The sequence below is a fragment of the Salmo salar genome, chromosome 24 (genome assembly GCF_965601325.2).
Source record: "Salmo salar chromosome 24, fSalSal1, whole genome shotgun sequence".
NCBI lineage: Eukaryota > Metazoa > Chordata > Actinopteri > Salmoniformes > Salmonidae > Salmo > Salmo salar.
In genome coordinates, this window is record NC_138314.1 from 4,645,107 (window position 1) to 4,669,136 (window position 24,030).

General features: G+C 42.4%; 1 protein-coding gene across 1 annotated transcript; it reads left to right on the plus strand.

Moving 5' to 3' along the window:
• The first annotated feature begins 337 nt into the window (after positions 1-337).
• Positions 338-15,394, plus strand: prodhb (proline dehydrogenase (oxidase) 1b). Its single transcript, XM_014171223.3, has 14 exons — positions 338-838; positions 1,677-1,885; positions 3,547-3,581; positions 3,685-3,834; positions 4,145-4,209; positions 4,324-4,440; positions 7,617-7,687; positions 7,828-7,909; positions 8,382-8,474; positions 8,683-8,829; positions 9,096-9,271; positions 9,713-9,811; positions 12,896-12,984; positions 13,580-15,394. The coding sequence occupies exons 1-14, from the start codon at positions 530-532 to the stop codon at positions 13,780-13,782; spliced, it is 1,845 nt and encodes a 614-aa protein (XP_014026698.1). The 5' UTR covers positions 338-529; the 3' UTR covers positions 13,783-15,394.
• The last annotated feature ends 8,636 nt before the right edge of the window (positions 15,395-24,030 follow it).

The following is a 24,030-nucleotide window of genomic DNA, read 5'->3' on the forward strand; positions in this document are numbered from 1 at the left end:
ATGCCAACTTCATTGTATTGAAATTTGACAGAAAGACTACCGATTAGGCTATACTTTTGCACGGCAATGGCTCCCCCGTCTGTTTCATTAAATGAACTGGCAAAATAACCACGGAGAGGACTGTGGGTTATTAGTAGATGGCCATAGTTTTTCAATACAATAGTAGTAATATTTTATCCTGATATTGAATGTGCAACATTAGGCTTACACCAAAAAAATCACTATTCCATAAGATTTCATGACAGGGGACAGAATGATGGTCTTGCGCGCCCAAGTACACCTTAAAGTCTTGGCCAATGAGGTCTCAATAAAGACGTGTCGAAATTAAACTATTACGTCAAATTCAATATGCATGCGTCAGGGTTTTTCCACCAACCGGTACTTCAGAATTAAACAACTATAAATATGCATGAAAGGAGTAGATACGAATACGTGTGGCAGATAAAATGCGAAACTAATTTTAAACAGCCCATGCCGCCCTCACCTGCTTAGTTAGTTCCGCTGAGACCAACGCAGCACCTCAAAACTCATGTCTTATATCAAAACTGTACCTGCCCTTACTCGGGCAGGCGTGGATATAAACGTCAGAAGACTGAATACCCTTTCTAACCGAAGAGCACAGTCCACTGTCGCCTCAACTCAGGCAGACCAGGATGTCACCAACAGAGAATCTTACTCTTCAAGGAAAAGCAGAAATGCTTCCTCCTCTCCAAAGATCTCTATTGACTTTGAGCTGACACAGGAAGCATACAAGAGTAAAAACAATTTAGAACTGCTCAGAAGTTTGGTGGTTTTCAAACTGTGCTCTTATGACCTTTTGGTTGATAAGAATAAGGAGGTATGGTATAATATCTGTGTGCTGAATCTGCATTAAGTTCGTATTTGTTTTGTTGTTGACAAGCTCAAGTTGGTGAGACACATAAACTGTATTAGAGAAACTTTACTGCATGTGATCTCTGTCTCGCAACATCCTGCTGAAAAGGATTATGCTGACTCATAATAGAAGACAACACAGAAAGCCCAAATTACTTTCTAAATGCAGGAGAATCTGCATTTTATAGAATATATAAGAAACAGAATATAATGGAATAATTTTTTCCTGTGAGGGAACTCTTATTTGAAGTGGTATAAGAAAACATAAACATAGTTGTTTAACATTCAGTTAACCTAAAGGGTGTGCATACAGGTGCAGGCAGCAAGGAATCTATTACCCCTCTTCCAGTAAATCTGTCATCTACCTAGCATGCTGTGTGCCTATCACTAGATAAGTTACCACCAAGCGGTCTATTTAGAGTGTGGAATTACTCCCTCTTATAGAACATAACTGTGCCTGACTTGCCTGGCCCCCTTCCCACTGTTTGCTGTCACCTTGAGGTTCTCACCTCAGTGAAATTTCCAAAAACTGCAAAAGACGGTGTTCATGGCAAATGCTATAACAATGTTATGTAGCATTTATAAAGGCTTTATTACCATTATTACCACACAATTATTGTCTTGATTCAATCCGTAGCACTGAAGATCCACAGTAATGGCGTGATTGAAATTTAAAGGAAATGTTTACTTGTTTGCGGGGACGGCATTCACTGTAAACGCTTTCATTTAAATCGCGCTATACCGCAGATCCTCAGCGCTATAGCTTGAATCAAGCTCTAAATGCATTTCCATTTTTTTCTTAGCTGATGGATATCAGTAAGTTCCTACTGGGGAAGAAGGCATTTGAGCAGTTTATGAAGTTGACATTCTATGGTCAGTTTGTGGCGGGAGAGGACCACAAGTCCATCAAGTCTCTGATTCAAAAGAACAGGGCCTTCGGAGTAGGCTCTGTCCTGGACTACAGTGTAGAGGAGGACCTCACACAGGAGGATGCAGTGACTAAAGAGATGGAGTAAGTAAATTGCTTATTACCCTAAAAATGCTGTTCCTAACCTATATAAAATGCTGTTCCACAACTTAATCAGAAGGAATATGAGTGGTTGTTTGATGAATGCATTTCCTGTCATCAGTTAGGTTTCGATAAGGATTAGGGAACATAGAAAGTACTGCAGTTCTGTGTTGTTCACTTCTGAAAGCACACAGGCATTGTTTTAAGCAAACAAAGTTCTATTTTTCACACATACAGATTTAGTTCCCCAAACTAATGTAATTTCCTTATTTTGTATAAAGTCAAAGGCATCCCAATCTAACCAGAGTGAATGACCACAAGTATGATTTTCCCCTTGTTTGTAGCCAGGGACACACTATAATTTGATATCCCTCTTAGGATGTAAACACTAGTCTGTCCAGACCCCATTGGTCGGTTTGGTCAAGGCCCTCCTCGGTGGATTGGCTGGCCTCTCGGAACTCACTCTTCAGGAATTCTGTCACATGAGTTGATCCCAGCTCTGATATAAGCCTGTATGACAGGCCAGGAAAAACTTACACAACTGTTCTCTCTGAGGAGAGCTATAGTTTTGATGTGTGAGATAATGGCACTATGTACTCACACTGTGAGTTAGTTATGCTAAGGACATTTGTTTTTCTTCTTAGCTTAGTTTCCTGGCCCCTCTTTGAAGGACAACTTTAACTTTGAGGTTATATACCTACAAATAAATAAATAAGACATTTGGTTGGCATTTAGTCCAGTGAGAGAGATAAATAAAGCCGCTTAAATTGAAATTGAATTGAGGACGCTCTCTCTCTCTCTCAATACACATACAGTCACTTTATTGCTCTGCTTAATTTTCTCCTTTGTCTTTACTTTGTCTGCCATCAAAAGACATGGCCATCAAAGTCTCAGTCAGGCCTCTCTGTTGGTAAAAAAACAGACCTGCAAGGCATACGCTAGAGAAAGGTAGCTAGTCTACTTTGATGCAAGACGACTGCTATAGTAACGTTCGTGCTTGACATGCACTCCTATGACCCTCCAAAGAGAATCGCACTGATCAGCTAGAGTAGGACACAAACAACAGGAACGCTTGGCCTTCAAGGAGAATAAAATAGAAAAGTATAGAGGTTTCACAAGCTCATACATGTACACACAAATATGCAAACCAACAACCAAACCATCACTCAGACATTTACAGTTCCATCCCAAGCATGTAAAACGTCTGGCACTTACAGTCCAGACATGCCATCATACCATTCAACCTCCTTCTGTTTAAACGCACTGACAGTGACGTCCAAAAACCCACCAAACCTAGCACCAATAACCACCAAAATACCCAATATAGTGTCCTGTGACGTCAGCCCTTGTGTCCTGTGATCTGTGATGGTGTAGTGTGTCTGAGTGCCCTTTTAGGAAGGTCAAAACATTGGCAGGGAGACAGCTCAGCTTCAGTCAATCTGGGGCCACCTGTGGGTAGATGTGTGCTATATACACTGGCTTGTGCCTCAAGGGCAATATGGTTCATAGAATGGTATTTATTTCTAGAAGTGGAACGGGGCTTGATGTGTGGTCACCAAGGAATTGAATGTGTGTGTGTGGAGAGAGAGAGAGAGATCTCTTATAATACTTTGTGTCCATAACAAATTAATCAATTCTCCTCTCTTTTCTTTTCTCATTGTCAGCTCATGTGTGTCTGCTACAGAGAAAGAAGGCATGAGTAAGTCCGTCCTTGCCTTTTTTTGCTCTCATTTGAGCCCAAACTATATGATGCAACTGGTTGCAATAGGGAGGGATGCTGATGTGTTTGCTTCCCCCTGCAGGCATGGACCACAGAGAAAAGCAGTACAAGGCTCACCAACAGTTTGGGGACCGCCGAGGGGGAGTGACCGGCGCCAGGACATACTTCTACTCTGATGAGGCCAAATGTGACCAACACATGGAGACCTTCCTAAAGTGTATCAAAGCATCTGGTACACCTGTGGATATAAACAATACGAAAAGGCTGGGTGGTTGGGATGGAGTTTTTTATTCAGTGACTAATAGTAATTACCATGTACCAATTTTTTGTTTCTTGGCATCGTAACACTCACTAATGGACACTCATGAATGCAAGACCGTAATTATTAATCAGCAACATATCCCTCTATGGAACCTTACTGTTTAGACAACATTATGCAAAATGCATCAGCTTCCTATTCCCATGAATTTATATATTGCTGTTTTTGATTGATATTAGTGTGGCTTACACTGAGCATTTGTGACCTATCAACCTTCATCCAGGTGGGAGCTCAGTGGATGGCTTCTCTGCCATCAAGATGACTGCACTGGGACGACCTCAGTTCCTGGTAGTTAAGGGGAAACTCACCTCATTCAATATCAATGTGTAGCGCACACTTAGCTGATAGTTGACTCTCTGGTGAAGTGCTATAATGCTTGTGTTTTGCTCTCTACCGCTATAGCTCCAGTTCTCGGAGGTGCTGGTGAAATGGAGGCGTTTCTTCAGCTTCCTGGCGGCACAGCAGGGGAGAGATGGCATGGAGGCTCTGGAGCAGAGGCTAGAGCTGCAGCCACTACAGGTATACAGAACACACAGGGTTGGGGAGTAACGGTTCCGTTACCAGCAAAAATATTGTAATCAGATTACAGATACTTTTGAAAAACTAGATGATTACTTATAGGACTACTTTTCAATTCAGAAAGAAAGTTCTCAATGACTGTAACGAGTGCGCTGAGAGTCGGGAAGCAAGTGTTTTTAATAAATAAACAACAACAAAAAATACGAAACACAAACAACTCACCGACATGAAACCGTTAATAACACCTGAGGAAAGAACCAAGGGGAGTGACAGATATAGGGAAGATAATCAAGGAGGTGATAGAGTCCAGGTGAGTGTCATGGGGCGCTGGTGCGCTCGACGATGGTGACAGATGTGCGGGATAATCAGCAGCCTGATGCCCTAGAGGACGGAGAGGGGTATACGTGACAGTATCCCCTCCCTGACGCGCGGATCCAGCCGCAGGATGCCGACAAAGGAGACGAACCCGGGGATCAGGAGCGGACCGGTCACCCCTGCTGAAGCGCGGGAACCTGTCACGTAGGCTGAGGCACGGGAACCTGTCGAGCTGGCTGGGGCGCGAGAACCTGTCAGACCAGCTGAGGCAGGGGAGCCTGGCGATCCGGCTGAGGCATGAGAGCCTGACGAGCTGGCGGAGGCAGGGGAGCATGTAGCGGCTCCCGGACCCGACGTCATTTACACTGACAAAAAAAACAACACTCTCTGATACTTCCCTTAGTGAGGTGTTATTCTGTAATGATGGGGCGGGGAGTCGGGAAGCAGGTGCAGGTGAAACGTTTTAATAAAACAAAACCAAGAACACGACACTAACATAAGGCAGTACACCGAGACACAAGAACAGAGTCAATAACACCTGAGGAAAGAACCAAGGGAAGTGACAGATATAGGGAAGATAATCAAGGAGGTGATGGAGTCCAGGTGAGTGTCATGAGGCGCAGGTGCGCTTGACGATGGTGACAGGTGTGCGGGATAGTCAGCAGCCTGATGACCTAGAGGCCGGAGAGGGAGTATACGTGACAATGACATTCAAATCAGAATTGAAAAAAGGCGCAAGTTTAAATTTGTTCGGCGTGAGCGAGTCTGACCACAAGTCAGAGACCACTGTGTATAACGACACAAGGCGAAACCCAGATGCAGACACAGGAGGCAGATGTTTTGAGCTCTGATATTTATTATAGTCCAAGGATGGACAAAAGGCAGGTCGGGGACAGGAAAGAGTTTATAGCCAGGGCAGAGTCCAAAACGGTAGAGGGCAGCAGGCAGGCTCGAGGTCAGGGGCAGGCAGAGTGGTTAGGCAGGCGGGCTCAGAGTCAGGACAGGCAAGGGTCAAAACCAGGTGGACGAGAAAAAGAGAGACTGGGGAAAAACAGTAGCTGAGAGAAAAACTCTGGTTGACTTGGCAAACAAGATGAACTGGTGCAGACAGACAGAAAACACATGTAAAAATACCCAAGGGATAATGGGGAAGATGGGCGACACCTGGAAGGGGGTGGAGACAAGCACAAGGACAGGTGAAACAGATCAGGGTGTGACACTATGCTGACACACCAAATGTGTTTGATGGATCGCAGGAAAATAGGAATAGGTTTTGTAGGCTACAGTCCAAGCTATGTCTTCCAATGGTGCGACTGCTGTCGGCATCAAAAGATTATCCAACTTGAATAAACGCTTGGAGTTAAGGACAACAGCACTGGTGGATATCACTTATTATTAATATCTACATAGCACATTGATGTGAATCACACTGCTGCTCTCTCATTTAGCTATTTGTATTTATTACAGATCCCCATTAGCTGCTGCCAAGGCAGCATCTACTCTTCCTGGGGTCTAGCAAACTTAAGGCAATTGTATATAATTTAAAACATGCCATTATATTTCACAACAGATTAAGTGTGTGCCCTCAGGCCACTACTCTACTATCACATATCTAAAACACAAAATCCATGTGTATGTGTGTATGTTACCGTGTGTATGTGTGTGTCTGTGCGCCTTACAGATTGTGGTTGTTGGGGATCGCAGTTCACCAATGTATATGTGTATTTTAACCCAATAATGGTAGAATTTATGAAGTTTAAGCTGCTTATTAATCATTGTTTTTGTGACCAGTGGACAGTCAGTGAAAAATGAAACAGCTTTAGTGCGGTTCCCAGCCTATCGAATAAAAGTTTGAGGGAGTTCCTCCTTTCTAAACTCCCTGTGGTATTGTGTTCAATACTGTCAAAAACGAGTTTAATTTAAGTGGGGCTTTTATTGCTCAATCTAATTCATGCTGATAAAAAAAAATAACAATTCCATAGGCCTAACAGACACATGCTCAAACTCGCACACTTTTGATAGAATTATCCCAAACAGCTGCAAATTATCGGCATATCAAAGTGTCACCAACAAAAATTGAAGCAATAGGCCTATAGCAAATGCAGCATATGGTATTCATTTGTCACATGCAAATTGCACTTTTCAGTAGTGCTCAAAGCATGCCATTCCATGAGCGCAGCATTTCTTTTTCAACTTGAAGCAATGACCCCAATCAGTCCTCCATGACAACAAAACATAAACAACAGAGTAGGTTATTAAGTCCTTATTGTTTGGGTTAAGGTCAGGTAAAACATATTGGCTAATCTATATTTCCAAGTCTTGAAGATCAAGGGGTATTAATTAATTGGAATGACAGGACATCTGACAGACTTTGTTTTTTTCAATGTAAATATATGTCCTACTTGTATTATTATCTGTAGTAGAAAGCAATGGGTTAGAAGAAGCCTACATAACCAACACATAAAGTAAAATGCAACATCCATTTATGGCCAGCTATGTAAACTCTAATATGTATTTACCCTGCAATAAATGTCATTCAATTGGTCATATTCATTTTTGTCTTCTTCTAATGCCTCTTAAGCGGAAAGCAAGCTAAAAGTAACTGAAAGTAAACAGATTATGTTACTGAGTTTGGGTAATCCAAAAGTTAATATTCTGATTACAATTTTTGGAAGGTAACTAGTAACCCTAACGGATTATATTTAGAAAGTAATCTACCCAACCCTGAGAACACAGTTGCTGTTCTGTAGGTTTTATAATGACTGTTTAGGTGATCACCCCTTGTTTGACCTATTTGATCCATTGAGATAACAATGTCGTACTATATATATATGGTCAAAAATGCCTATTTGTCCATACAGGAGTTTATGACCACGCTGGGAGCCACAGGTGACTTCTATGGCTGGTTCACTGGAGAGAAACAAGGATCGGGGTAAAAATAATACCACTAGTTAGAGAAACTGTATTATGTCATAAAGCAGTAGAATAATTGCCCTTGCATACTTTGTTGAAAAAGCCCCTTACAACAACTATATTTGACTTACTAAAAGCGGTCTCTCTGTGCCCCTGCAGAACCATTGACAGGCTGGACTGGAACAGCCTGATCGACGACAGAATAAAGATATCAGATCTGCTGGTTGTCCCAAATTTAGAGGTAAGCAAGGCACGGCAATGGCAATGAAAGTACTCTAGAAGATAAGCACCATTTGGATTTGTTTCAAACTTAAGTGGTTCCGTAAACACCTCCAAACCCTGTCAATTGTTTGAGTAAATACGTTGATAAGATTGACCATTCAGTTTAGAGTTGATCCCAGAATGGTGAATGAATGTTTGAAAGGAGTTACACCTCCTGTGACTCACTGGGCCTGAAATGGTTTGAATTGGCACGCCATTCCCTATGTAAGCATTAACACATGACAGCTGTGAAATTCCAAGGAATAACCACACACCTCAGCGGTGTGAGAAGGCTTGAGGCCGTGTGTTAATACTTACTTATCTTAGACAAAGCCATTCTGTTGAAGGTAAAGGCCCTCAGGTCTCTGTGTGTGTCAGCTGTCTCCAGTGTTAGCTCAGACAGTGTGATTCATTGAGCCTCAGGTAGGCTTGTCCTTTCTTTGTTTGTCCAGACTGGTCAGCTGGAGCCCCTGCTCAATAAGTTCACAGAGGAGGAGGAGAAACAGATGAAGAGGATGCTCCAGAGGCTGGATGTACTTGCCAATGTAAACACAGGGAGGTCAAAATGCTATATGAAACCATGCCATGTTTATGTTATCTTCAGCAATGTTATGCTATGTCACGTTACATCACGCCAGGTCATCTTATCTCATAATTAGCTACCAGTTCAGTTTCCTTGGTTTATTGAGAAAAGCTCTGAGCTCATGTGTGGATTGAAGTGGAACTCACCTGTCCTGGCTGTCTGTGTTGCAGCATGCAGAGGAGCACAGTGTTCGTCTGATGGTGGATGCAGAGCAGACCTACTTCCAGCCTGCCATCAGCACACTGACTGTGGAGATGCAGAGGATCTACAATAGAGGGAAACCTGTCATCTTCAACACCTACCAGTGCTACCTCAAGGTTAGAGACCCATTACGTTGCTATCCTTCCAAGTCTTGTTTGTTACATCACAAGGAAGTTGAAGCCTGGGAGCTGAGGCTACCAGAGACCCCGCCACTGAGTTTCTATGCTCATACTGTATGTAGTCATGTCTTACCAGCAGCTCTCTGAAACACATAATTTGAAGGTTTGCTTATAAACAGCTTATACGCCATGATTATACAGATGACCGGTGTCCCTAATATCCCTCCTTTACTTCCTCCCTCTCGCTTTCTCTTCCATTGTAGGAGGCCTATGATATCGTGACCATGGATGTTGAGTTGTCGAGGCGTGAGGGATGGTTTTTTGGGGCCAAGCTAGTGCGTGGGGCTTATATGTATCAGGAGAGGAGCAGAGCGGAGGAGATCGGATACGAGGACCCCATCAACCCTGACTATGAGACCACTAACGTAATGTACCACAAGTAAGGGATGGATGTGCTTATTTAGTTACTCAATGTGCTTAAATACATACTGTACTTAATACATTCTTCAATTCGTATTGAATAGCAATTGTTTTTAAGAACCTGTTAAAATGCTGAATGACCTATAAACTAAACTCTCTGACTTGAACAAAAGTAGAGCACTATGGGGAATTTTTCAGTCACAGCTGTGTAACATCGTTTCACACAGAGAGCATTTTGGTTAGCATTTTGTTATTTTAGTCATTCAGCAGCCACTCTTATCCAGAGCGACTTACAGGAGCATCTATGGTTAAGTGCCTTGCTCAGGGGCACATCGACCAATTTTTCACCTAGTCGGCTCAGTGATTCAAACTACAACCTTTCAGTAACTGGCCCAACGCTCTTAACCACTAGGCTACCTGTCGTTCACTTAACATGTCTGTCATGTCTGTACTTTGTAAGGTGTCTAGACTACATCCTGGATGAGATTGGACTGAACAGAAATGCCAATGTCATGGTTGCTTCTCACAATGAGGACACAGTGAAGCACACCCTCAGGAGGCAAGTCTCATTACTGCACTGCATGGCCTTAGCTTGACACAGACACACTGAGGATGGCTCTCTGCCTAGTTTTCCTGCTCAAACTCTAACACACATGGTTATTGCATTTCTATAGTGATTTTCTCATGTTTAAAGCACATACTATGTACAGTCGTGGCCAAAAGTTTTGAGAATGACACAAATATTAATTTTCACAAAGTCTGCTGCCTCAGTTTGTATGATGGCAATTTGCATATACTCCAGAATGTTATGAAGAGTGATCAGATGAATTGCAAAGTCCCTCTTTGCCATGCAAATTAACTGAATCCCCCAAAAACATGTCCACTGCATTTCAGCCCTGCCACAAAAGGACCAGCAGACATCATGTCATGGATTCTCTCGTTATCACAGGTGTGAGTGTTGACGAGGACAAGGCTGGAGATCACTCTGTCATGCTGATTGAGTTCAAATAACAGACTGGAAGTTTCAAAAGGAGGGTGGTGCTTGGAATCATTGTTCTTCCTCTGTCAATCATGGTTACCTGCAAGGAAACATGTGCCGTCATCATTGCTTTGCACAAAAAGGCCTTCACAGGCAAGGATATTGCTGCAAGTAAGATTTCACCTAAATTAACCATTTATCAGATCATCAAGAACTTCAAGGAGAGCGGTTCAATTGTTGTGAAGAAGGCTTCAGGGCGCCCAAGAAAGTCCAGCAAGCACCAGGACCGTCTCCTAAAGTTTATTCAGCTTCGGGATCGGGGCACCACCAGTACAGAGCTTGCTCAGGAATGGCAGCAGGCAGGTGTGATAGCATCTGCACGCACAGTGAGGCGAAGACTTTTGGAGGATGGCCTGGTGTCAAGAAGGGCAGCAAAGAAGCCACTTCTCTCCAGGAAAAACATCAGGGACAGACTGATATTCTGCAAAAGGTACAGGGATTGGACTGCTGAGGACTGGGGTAAAGTCATTTTCTCTGATGAATCCCCTTTCCGATTGTTTGGGGCATCCGGAAAAAAGCTTGTCCGGAGAAGACAAGGTGAGCACTACCATCAGTCCTGTGTCATGCCGACAGTAAGGCATCCTGAGACCATTCATGTTTGGGGTTGCTTCTCAGCCAAGGGAGTGGGCTCACTCACAATTTTGCCTAAGAACACAGCCATTAATAAAGAATGGTACCAACACATCCTCCGAGAGCAACTTCTCCCAACCATCCAGGAACAGTTTGGTGACGAGCAATGCCTTTTCCAGCATGATGGAGCACCTTGCCATAAGGAAAAAGTGATAGCTAAGTGGCTCGGGGAACAAAACATCGATATTTTGGGTCCATGGCCAGGAAACTGCCCAGACCTTAATCCCATTGAGAACTTGTGGTCAATCCTCAAGAGGTGGGTGGACAAACAAAACCCCACAAATTCTGACAAACTCCAAGCACTGATTATGTAAGAATGGGCTGCCATCAGTCAGGATGTGGCCCAGAAGTTAATTGACAGCATGCCAGGGCGGATTGCAGAGGTCTTGAAAAAGAAGGGTCAACACTGCAAATATTGACTCTTTGCATGAACTTTGTGTAATTGTCAATAAAAGCCTTTGACACTTATGAAATGCTTGTAATTATACTTCAGTATTCCATAGTAACATCTGTCAAAAATATATAAAGACACTGAAGCAGCAAACTTTGTGGAAATTAATATTTGTGTCATTCCCAAAACTTTTGGCCACGACTGTACAGTTGAAGTCGGAAGTTTACATACACTTTAGCCAAATACATTTAAACTCAGTTTTTCACAATTCCTGACATTTAATCCTAGTAGAAATTCCCTGTCTTAGGTCAGTTAGGATCACCACTTTATTTTAAGAATGTGAAATGTCAGAATAATAGTTGAGAGAATGATTTATTTCAGATTTTATTTCTTTCATCACATACCCAGCGGGTCAGAAGTTTACATACGCTCAATTAGTATTTGGTAGCATTGCCTTTAAATTGTTTATCTTGGGTCAAACGTTTCGGGTAGCCTTCGGCTTGCAAGCCTCCCCCTTTTTCCTCCAAACATAGCGATGTTCATTATGGCCAAACAGGTATATTTTTGTTTCATCAGACCAGAGGACGTTTCTCCAAAAAGTACGATCTTTGTACCCATGTGCAAACCGTAGTCTGGCTTTTTTATGGCGGTTTTGGAGCAGTGGCTTCTTCCTTGCTGAGCGGCCTTTCAGGTTATGTCGATATAGGAATTGTTTTACTGTAGATATAGATACTTTTGTACCTGTTTCCTCCAGCATCTTCACAAGGTCCTTTGCTGTTGTTCTGAGATTGATTTGCACTTTTCGCAAGTACGTTCATCTCTAGGAGACAGAAGGTGTCTCCTTCCTGAGCAATATGACAGCTGCGTAGTCCCATGGTGTTTATACTTGCGTACTATTGTTTGTACAGATGAAAGTGGTACCTTCAGGCGTTTGGAAATTGCTCCCAAGGATGAACCAGACTTGTGGAGGTCTACAATATTTTTTCTGAGGTCTTGGCTGATTTCTTTTGATTTTCCCATGATGGCAAGCAAAGAGGCACTGGGTTGGTAGGTAGGCCTTCCACAAATACATCCACAGGTACACCTCCAATTGACTCAAATTATGTCAATTAGCCTATCAGAAGCTTCTAAAGCCATGATATCATTTTATGGAATTTTCCAAGCAGTTTAAAGGCACAGTCAACTTAGTGTATGTAAACTTCTGACCCACTGGAATTGTGAATTATAAGTGAAATAATCTGTCTGTAAACAATTGTTGGAAAAATGACCTGTGTCATGCACAAAGTAGATATCCTAACCGACTTGCCAAAACTATAGTTTGTTAACAAGAAATTTGTGGAGTGTTGATGACTCCAACCTAAGTGTATGTAAACTTCCGACTTCAACTGTGTGTGGAAAGCTAACGTGTCCCTTTCACCATTAGTGCTAGCTAGAGCTGTTTGCACATACAGTAACAAAATGTGTCCAAAAGAAGTCTCTATGCCCGGGTACCTCATCTCTTAGCTTCATGGACTGTGTCTACGTCACTGTCATATACCATACAAATATAACTTACATTTTTCCTTTTCCTCTTGTTGACACAGGATGAATGAGTTGGGCCTGACTCCCACGGAGAACAAGGTGTACTTTGGACAGCTGCTGGGCATGTGTGACCAAATCAGCTTCCCATTGGGTGAGACTGACTGACTGATTGGTTAATTTATTGATTGGTTAGCTTCCCAATAGTCCAAGTTTGCACTTCCCATGCCTACAGGACAGATTATTGGAATGCAGGGACAGACAGAGCTCTCTGACCTCACAGAGCACTGTTGATTTGATGGCCTATTGGCCCTGTTTAGATTCAATAGGATTAGTATCGGTATTTCCCAATAGCAGTCAGTTATTTGTGTTGACACATGGAAACTCATGACCCTGCAATGTGCACATATGGAGTTCTGGGACTTCCACTGACACATTATTGACAAATTGGCCATGTCTGTTGTTGGCTCACAGCACTAGCTTGTCAATCACAGACATTGTATTGAACTAAATCAGGGATGGTCAACTGAGGTGCTGGGGAGCCACAGGATGTAAAGGCTTTTGCTCAAGCCTAGCGAAGATACTAGTGGTTCAACTTTGTGTGGTCTAATATTTAAGTGCACAATTAGTTGAATAAATTCCCAACTTACTAATTCCATTACACTAGCCAAGTATAATATTTTTTTGGTTTGTACTGAAAAGCTGCCCCAATATATGTCATTCTCTTCCCCTCTGTCTCTCTCCCCCAGGCCAGGCAGGTTTCCCTGTCTATAAATATGTTCCATACGGGCCGGTGAATGAAGTGATACCGTACCTATCCCGTCGTGCCCAGGAGAACAGGGGATTCATGAAGGGTTCCCAGAGGGAGAGGGAGCTGCTGTGGAAGGAGCTAAAACGCAGGCTGGCCTCGGGACAAGTCTTCTACAGACCTCAGCCTGAACCGGGACTATGAAATCACAGCTAGCTAGCTGTCTGTGCTGCTTACTCTCTTTCTAGTTCTCTCTCTTTCTGTCTCCTATCTCTCTTTGTCATGTTCTCTGTTTTATTCTTATCGATTACCCCTCTCTCTGTTAATCTCTTCCCCTTCCCCCTAGCCATCTTTCTCCCTCTCTCTTTCCCCCACTTCCCGTTCTTCCTCTCTCTTAATTCTCTCTGTGAGCATTCCTCTTGGTGTCCTCAGCATCCTCAAAGCGCTGCATACATCATATGGGCATCTTTACTACTCTAACAGGACTCCCTAAAATGTCAGGCTGGCCCAGTCTACCCGTCACTCGCTGCTTTTTATAGCTCTATTTATCCTTTATCCTGGAGAGGGACGACAGTAATAAAAACATAGCAGGCTTGATTTAAATGGCAGTAAAAGATCCATCAATATCCCTTTTACTTTATAATGCTTCTTGAGAATACAAAAACCTCTGAGGAGTATTTCTGTAGATTTCCTACATAATGTTTTAAAGATAGTATAGTGTTCTTTGGAAATGTATACTGTACATAAATCTAGGGTGAGAATGTATACTGTACATAAATCTAGGGTGAGAATGTATACATGTCTACACACACTAGTGACTCTAGTACTGTATTAAATATTGCTCTCATAGACATAGCTTGTTTAGTTTGAATCAATAAGAGTTTTTTGGAACTAAATTGTGTAAAGGGTCTGGAGGGTTGGTTCTCCGGTAGCCTAGTTTCTTTTGTGTTCATATCCAGGGATGCAATTACAGTATTGTATACGATTCTGGACATCAAATAACTGATACTGAGTGTGCTATTTATTTGTCCATTTGGCATGTAAATTAATGACATTTTAAATATGTTGGATTTTACACTCCAACCTTGTCTCTTGTAAATATAGTTAAGCTATCTGTGAAAAGTCGTTAATTTTGTTTATTCAAAATGTGTTTCACGAAGTGAGTTTATAATCAAAATGGCTGACAAGAAGAATGTATGAAAAAATGCACAAGGCCTCAACAAGTCTTGTACAAGTTGAAAGTAAATTGAGAAATCACAAAGTTATTGTCCTCTTTTGATAGCCCAGCTTTTAAGTTAGACTCCCAGTATGGGACATTTTGTATGAATGCACACAACTTCGAACTCTCAACACATCAACAAGTCTTGTTAAAGAAAGCAAATGGAGAAATCACAAAGTTATTGTCCTCTTTTGGTAGCCCAGCTTTTAAGTTAGACTCCCAGTATGGGTAATTTTGTGTGATAATTGTAGGCTAATGCCTGTTTCATTACTAACAGTCTATTAATATTTCATTCAGAAACGAATCATGCTTCCCAATAATTATCACCCTGTGACTCTGCAGATGTTCATTAAATTGCCTGTGATATTGTTATTTCACACTGAATAGGGGAGGGAGAGGATGTGTCATTCATTGTAGGCAAATTGGTCAGAAAAACTCTTTGTGTTACAGAAACAAGAAAAATGCATTGTCTAATGTGCTCAAAGTGCTCAATTCAATCTGTATTGTTATAGCTCGAATTACATTTAAAGGCAGTGTTCCCATGTTCGCGGAGACTGCATTCACAGTAAATGCTGCAAATGTTGGCTCATTCAGAAATTGCCTTTCAATGTCAAAGCGGATCTTCCGCGAAACTTCAGCAATACGTTTCTGTTCTCTGTTTTTTTTAAACTGTTCTTTTTGACTTTCAGGACATGTTTTTTTTTCTCTAGTAAGGAAACAATGGAACTCCAGATCCACTGACAGTACCTTCTAAACTGAGCTGTTCCTAATTTCCTTTATGTAATGAATGTCGACGTTTCTTATGCAAGAGGTTGACTGGAATCACTTTACATGTGGGCAGCAGGTAGGGTGGCATGTAGCCTAGTGGTTAAGAGCATTGGACCAGTAACTGAAAGGTTGCTGGCTCGAATCCCAAAGATGACTTTGTAAAATCTCTTAATGTGCTCCTGAGCAAGGCACTTAGTCACTCTAGATAAGAGTGTGTACTAAATGACAAAAATATTAAGTGCAGTGTTGTTTCATGAGAGCCCCTGTGGTGGTGGAATGGTTTAGACTTTTTGTATGTTTTGCTTGGGCATTGACTAGAGCAGCGAAGTCAGGTATAGTTTCTGACGTCGCTATGCGCAGGATTGCTGAGAGGTGAGAGTCAGTAAGAGATGATCTTGTTTGTGGTTAGGATTTAAAAGGGTGTGGGACCTGAAGTCAGAAATGTCCCTTTTTCAGGACCCTGTCTTTCAAAGATAATTCTTAAAAATCCAAATAACTTCACAGATCTTCATTGTAAAGGGTTTAAACACTGTTTCCCATGCTTGTTCAATTAACCATAAACAATTAATGAACATGCACCTGTGGAATGGTTGTTAAGACACTAACAGCTTAGGCAATTAAGGTCACAGTTATGAAAACTTAGGACACTAAAGAGGCTTTTCTACTGACTCTGAAAAACACCAAAAGAAAGATGCCCAGGGTCCCTGCACGTGAACGTGCCTTAGGCATGCTGCAAGGAGGCATGAGGACTGCAGATGTTGCCAGGGCAATAAATTGCAATGTCCGTACTGTGAGATGCCTAAGACAGCACTACAGGGAGACAGGACGGACAGCTGATCATCCTCACAGTGGCAGATCATGTGTAACAACACCTGCACAGGATCGGTACATCTGAACATCACACCTGCGGGACAGGTACAGGATGGCAACAACAACTGCCTGAGTTACACCAGGAACGCACAATCCCTCCATCAGTGCTCAGACTGTCCGCAATAGGCTGAGAGAAGCTGGACTGAGTGCTTGTAGGCCTGTTGTAAGGCAGGTCCTCACCAGACATCACCGGCAACAATGTCGCCTATGGGCACAAACCCACCGTTGTTGGACCAGACAGGACTGGCAAAAAGTGCTCTTCACTGACAAGTCGTGGTTTTGTCTCACCAGGGGTGATGGTTGGATTCACGTTTACCGTCGAAGGAATGAGCATTACACCGAGACCTGTACTCTGGAGCGGGATCGATTTGGAGGTGGAGGGTTCGTCATGGTCTGGTGCGGTATGTCACAGCATCATCGGACTGAGCTTGTTATCATTGCAGGCAATCTCAACGCTGTGCATTACAGGAAAGACATCCTCCTCCCTCATGTGGTACCCTTCCTGCTCATCCTAACATGGCCCTCCAGCATGACAATGCCACCAGCCATACTGCTCATTCTGTGCGTGATTTCCTGCAAGACAGGAATGTCAGTGTTCTGCCATGCCCAGCGAAGAACCCGGATTTCAATCCCATTGAGCACGTCTGGGACCTGTTGGATTGGAGGGTGAGGGCTAGGGCCATTCCCCCCAGAAATATCCGGGAACTTGCAGGTGCCTTGGTGGAAGAGTGGGGTAACATCTCACAGCAAGAACTGGCAAATCTGGTGCAGTCCATGAGGAGGAGATGCACTGCAGAACTTAATGCAGCTGGTGACCACACCAGATACTGAGTGTTACTTTTGATTTTGACCCCCCTCCCCCTTTGTTCAGGGACACATTATTCCATTTCTGTTAGTCACATGTCTGTGGAACTTGTTCAGTGTATGTCTCAGTTGTTGAATTTCGTTATGTTCATACAAATATTTACACGTTAAGTTTGCTGAAAATAAATGCAGAGGACGTTTCTTTTTTTGCTGAGTTTATGTGGATTTCCCTCAACTGCAAGATAAAGAATGGTTGGCTGATTTTGCCTTCACCGTGGACATCATGGCCCTCATGAATGAACTGAATTCCAAATGACAAGGGAAGGGCCTTTTTGCACATCAGATGTACAGCCTTGTCAAAGTCTTCAAGGGAAAATTACTCCTCCTGACCCGTCAAGTAGGTGCCAACAATCTCACCCACCTTCCGACACTACTAGTCTGTTTCCTATCAGATGACCAGCGGGAGAAGTATACATCACTGCTGCATGCTTTGAACGGTGAGTTTTCTCATCGTTTTGAGGATTACAAAGTGTGGGAAAATGACATGCTGTTGGTTTCCTCTCCTTTCACCTTCAATGTGGATAACGCTCCCACTGACCTGCAACTTGAGCTTTTCGATCTTCAGTCTGATGCAGTGATTGGAGAACTATTCAAAATAATGTCACTGACAAGGTTCTATGCATCTCTCGATTATTAACAAAACTTTCCAAAGATTAGGAGTCATGCTCAGAAGATGTTTGTACTATTTTCAGTGATGAAATATAACAAGTCAAGGCACAGATTATTTCTTACTGACTCTCACCTCTCAGCAATCCTGCACATAGCGACGTCAGAAACTATACCTGACTTCACTGCTCTAGTCAATGCCCATCAGAAACTTCACTCCTCACACTGATTGAGTAGTTTAAATGTAATGTTGCGCTCTCTCTCTTTATGGTGTTTTTGTGCATACCCATTAACGAGAGTTATGTCAGTGGTGCTGAATGCACAGTGAACTTTTCCCTCCGTGTAGTTCATTGCATGTTTAATAATGAAAATACCTACATGGATGTGGTTAATTTGTTAAAAAAGTCAAATAAGTACCATATCTGGACATGATTTACAGTAGATATATCTGTCAACACAGTCATACACATGTTGTATAATCCTGTAATATGATTCTTGCCCGCGATGGCAAAAATATATTCTAATGTGGCCCTCCAGGCCTACCCTAAACCCACCCCAATTTGCATACCACCCCAATAGATCCACAGACGATGCAATTGCCATTGCACTGCACACTGCCCTATCCCATCTTGACAGTATACCTATGTAAGAACGCCTCATTGACTACAGCTCAGCCTTCAACACCATAGTATCCAAGTTCTACTAAGCTACATGGAATTTTTTAAGGTCATACCAAGGATCCATTTGCTATTTGATTTTGAATTTTCAGTGCTATTACCCCATACGAACACATTGAATAACAGATTTACAACATGGAACAACAGATATCTAAAGGAAGTTTGTTCTGAAGTGTGTTATTTTTTACATGTTATTAAACCCTCATTTTTGGCACTAAACCGTCTCCATTCATTTTTTCAACTGGTACCGGGGGACCTTCAGACTAGTTTGTGATGCCTGTGGACGTCTGTGTTCGTGAGAGTCTCGCCTTTCCACAGAGGAGTCATATTAGTGTGTTGGCCAAACTGTTCGGCTGCTACAGACAGAAGTTGACAGATTGGCTGTACCAATTTACGAAGAACACCGTCGTGTTCGTGAGAGTCTCATCTTTCCATAGAGGGGTTATAGTGGTTTTTAGGCCAAACTGTTCCGATGCTACAGAACATTTTGTGAGAAAACCGATTTTTGGGATGTCTCATGGTCTGACAAACGCTCTAGCTCTGTCAACTTTCACCGCAGATGCAGAAGTGTGATATAGACGGATGCGGTGAAATTTTATTTCACCTTTATTTAACCAGGTAGGCTAGTTGAGAACAAGTTCTCATTTGCAACGGCAACCTAGCCAAGATAAAGCATAGCAATTCGACACATACAACGACACAGAGTTACACATGGAATAAACAAACATACAGTCAATAATACAGTAGAAAAAAAGAAAAACAAAAAGTCTATATACAGTGAGTGCAAATGAGGTAAGATAAGGGAGATAAGGCAATAAATAGGCCATGGTGGTGAAGTATTTACAATATAGCAATTAAACACTGGAATGGTAGATGTGCAGAAGATGAATATGCAAGTAGAGATACTGGGGTGCAAAGGTGCAAGATAAATAAAATAAATACAGTAACGGGATGAGGTAGGTAGATGGGCTGTTTACAGATGGGCTAGGTACAGGTGCAGTGATCTGTGAGCTGCTCTGACAGCTGGTGCTTAAAGCTAGTGAGGGAGATATGAGTCTCCAGCTTCAGTGATTTTTGCAGTTCGTTCCAGTCATTGGCAGCAGAGAACTGGAAGGAAAGGCGACCAAAGGAGGAATTGCTTTGGGGGTGACCAGAGAGATATACCTGCTGGAGCGCGTGCTACGAGTGGGTGCTGCTATGGTGACCAGTGAGCTGAGATAAGGCGGGGCTTTACCTAGCAGAGACTTGTAGATAACCTGGAGCCAGTGGGTTTGGCAACGAGTATGAAGCGAGGGCCAACCAACGAGAGCATACAGGTCGCAGTGGTGGGTAGTGTCTGGGGCTTTGGTGACAAAACGGATGGCACTGTGATAGACTGCATCCAGTTTGTTGAGTAGTGTTGGAGGCTATTTCATATATGACATCGCCGAAGTCGAGGATCGGTAGGATGGTCAGTTTTACGAGGGTATGTTTGGCAGCATGAGTGAAGGATGCTTTGTTGCGATATAGGAAGCCGATTCTAGATTTAATTTTGGATTGAAGATGCTTAATGTGAGTCTGGAAGGAGAGTTTACAGTCTAACCAGACACCTAGGTATTTGTAGTTGTCCACGTATTCTAAGTCAGAGCCGTCCAGAGTAGTGATGCTGGATGGGCGGGCAGGTGCGGGCAGTGATCGATTGAATAGCATGCATTTAATTTTACTTGCATTTAAGAGCAGTTGGAGGCCACGGAAGGAGAGTTGTATGGCATTGAAGCTCGTCTGGAGGTTAGTTAACACAGTGTCCAAAGAGGTGTCAGAAGTATACAGAATGGTGTCGTCTGCGTAGAGGTGGATCAGAGAATCACCAGCAGCAAGAGCAACATCATTGATGTATACAGAGAAGAGAGTCGGCCCGAGAATTGAACCCTGTGGCACCCCCATAGAGACAGCCAGAGGTTCGGACAACAGGCCCTCCGATTTGACACACTGAACTCTATCAGAGAAGTAGTTGGTAAACCAGGCGAGGCAATCATTTGAGAAACCAAGGCTGTCGAGTCTGCCAATAAGAATGTGGTGATTGACAGAGTCGAAAGCCTTGGCCAGGTCGATGAATACGGCTGCACAGTAATGTCTCTTATCGATGGCGGTTATGATGTCGTTTAGGACTTTGAGCGTGGTTGAGGTGCACCCATGACCAGCTCTGAAACCAGATTGCATATTGGAGAAGGTACGGTGGGATTTGAAATGTCGGTAATCTGTTTGTTAACTTGGCTTTCGAAGACCTTAGAAAGACAGGGTAGGATAGATATAGGTCTGTAGCAGGTTGGGTCTAGAGTGTCACCCCCTTTGAAGAGGGGGATGACCGTGGCAGCTTTCCAATCTTTGGGAATCTCAGGCAATAGGAAAGAGAGGTTGAACAGGCTAGTAATAGGGGTTGCAACAATTTCGGCAGATAGTTTTAGAAAGAGAGGGTCCAGATTGTCTAGCCCGGCTGATTTGTAAGGGTCCAGATTTTGCAGCTCTTTCAGAACATCAGCTATCTGGATTTGGGTGAAGGAGAAATGGTGGGGGCTTTGGCAAGTTGCTGTGGAGGGTGCCGGGCAGTTGACAGGGGTAGGGGTATTCAGGGGGAAAGCATGGCCAGCCGTAGAGAAATGCTTGTTGAAATTCTCAATTATAGTGGATTTATCGGTGGTAACAGTGTTTCCTAGCCTCAGAGCTGTGGGCAGCTGGGAGTAGGTGCTCTTATTCTCTATGGACTTTACAGTGTCCCAGAACTTTGAGTTTGTACTACAGGATGCAAATTTCTGTTTGAAAAACTAGCCTTAGCTTTCCTAACTGCCTGTGTATATTTGTTCCTAACTTCCCTGAAAAGTTGCATATCACGGGGGCTATTCGATGCTAATGCAGTACGCCAGAGGATGTTTTTGTGCTGGTCAAGGGCAGACAGGTCTGGAGTGAACCAAGGACTATATCTATTCCTAGTTCAAAAAAATTTGAAGGGGGCATGCTTATTTAAGATGTTGAGGAAGGCACTTTTAAAGAATAACAATAATAATAAATGCAAAAGCTACAACTGACAAACTTTCATGGGGATGTTTTTATTATGCTAATTCGATTTCTGCGGGGATGCGGAAATCAACCTTAGGGGTTAAAGACGAAACTGAAGGAAATTGATACCAACAATTGAAATGATAATGTATATTGTTGATATTACTTCAGAATGTGCTGAATGGTTGAACAGAAAAACATGCCTTATAAATAACTGTTTTTAAATTAGTCATTTGTGTTAGTCTCTGGCATCCTGTTTCCCCCACAAAAATATCCACAAACTGACATGGTACTCTCCTAATGGAAGACACAAGAACCAGATTGACCACCTGATGATCAACGGCAAGTGGAGAAGTTCGCTGAGGGACGTCAAGGTGCGAATGGGGGCAGATGTCGCCAGTGACCACCATCTTGTGACTGCCAACATCAAACTAAAGCTGAAATGTTCAGGACCACCAACAAAAGGAACAACAAGATTTGATGTTGGCATGCTGAGGGACCAAACCGTCAACAAAACCTTCATAATGCAAGTTCGCAACAAGTATCAAGCCCTTTCAAACAACACAGAATAAGGTGAGGAGGAGACTGAGGAGTATATATATATATATATATATATATATATATATATATATATATATATATATATATATATATATATAGGAAGTGGGATAAAATGGTTAAAGCTAATAAACCTATGGAGATTTAGCTGTCATATGAACCATAAAAGCTTTGAATTGATAAAAATACTCCGTAAACTATCAAAGAAATATATCATAAACAGAATCCCCATTGTCGATTTATACTTTTCCCAAATAGATGTAATTCTTTTGTTACCCGCCTATACTTTCAGTGACAAACATATTTAAAATCTCATCTATCTATATAGATATACTGCAGTGGTGTGTGAGACAGCAGGGGTTCAAATTGTAGAACCCAGTTCCTACATTTGAATATAAAAAGGGATTTTATCAATCAAAACTATGCTACATTTTATCTCTGGGACCCCCAGGATGACAAATCAGAGCAAAATTACTGAATGAAAGTACATTATTTACCTTCAGTGGTGAATTTACATATCAAACCAGTTGCAGTAATTAAAGTTTTTTGTTGTTGTGCTTTCTCCTTAAACAATAGCATGTTATTTTTTCATTGTACTAGCTACTGCAGTCATTGTACTAGCTACTGCAGTTAGCTACTGCTACTGCAGTTAGATTAACAAGAATTTAAGCTTTCTGCCCATATAAGACTTGTCTATATCTTGGAAAGTTTGCTGTTACTTATGTCATTCTACTCACATTAGCGCACGTTAGCAACAACTGTTCCGGTATAGGGACACCGATCCTGTAGATCCTTCTGAGGTTAACCTCTACGTGATCAGTGTGCCCCCCAAGGAAATGTATTAATAAACCAATTAGGCATATTTGGGTAGTCTTTATACAACATTTTGAACAGAAATGCAAGGGTTCATTGGATCCGTCGAAAACTTTGCACCAACAATGCTTCCATCTAGTGGCCAAAATCAAAATTTTGCCTGGGCTGGAATAATGCATTATGGCCTTTCTCTTGCATTCCACAGATGGTATTTTTTTATGTTTCTCTTTGTATTATCTTTTACCAGATCTAACATAGGAATATGTCTTCTTATCACAATCACACCATGAGTAGTTAATCATAAAACATACAATGCCGCCTTTCTTCTTCCCAAAGAGTTCTTTATGCCTGCCTGCGCGATGTACTGAGAACCCAGCTGGCTGTATGGATGGGGACAGCATATATCCAGAGAGAGTTATGATTCCGTGAAACAGAGTACGCTACAGTCCCTGATGTCTTTCTGGAAGAAGATCCTCACCCTGAGCTAGTCTACTTTATTGTCCAGAGACTGAACATTAGTGAATAATATACTCGGAAGTGGTGGATGGTGTGCATGCCTCCTGAGTCAGACTAGAAGTCCACTTCGAATATATCTTGTTTGCCGACGGCATCTTGGAGCAGCCTCTGGGATAAGTTCATAAGCCTTGTGGGGGGTACGAAGAAAGGATCCAATTTGAAAGTTGTATTTCTGGTCGGAATGCTGGAGAGATACCACCACTGATATCCAAAAGTTATTTCTGGCTGTATGTAACACAAAAAAATATTCTGGGCTAATAACGTAAGAAATAACACACAAAGAAATACTGCAAAGTTGCGTAGTAGCTAGAAGCAGAGCTGCCATGTCTGTCAGCGCCATCTTGCCTCAAGTAAAAAATAAATCTATACATGCAACAGCTTGTTCAACTACAAATCTTTTAATATTTATTGAGGCTACAGGACAGCTCTTTTCATAATTTTTTCTGCAACATTTTTATTAGCCTATGTAATTGTAAAATATGTACCTTGTAGCAGTCAAGGGCATGAAATCAGCAGAAGGCAAGGCAG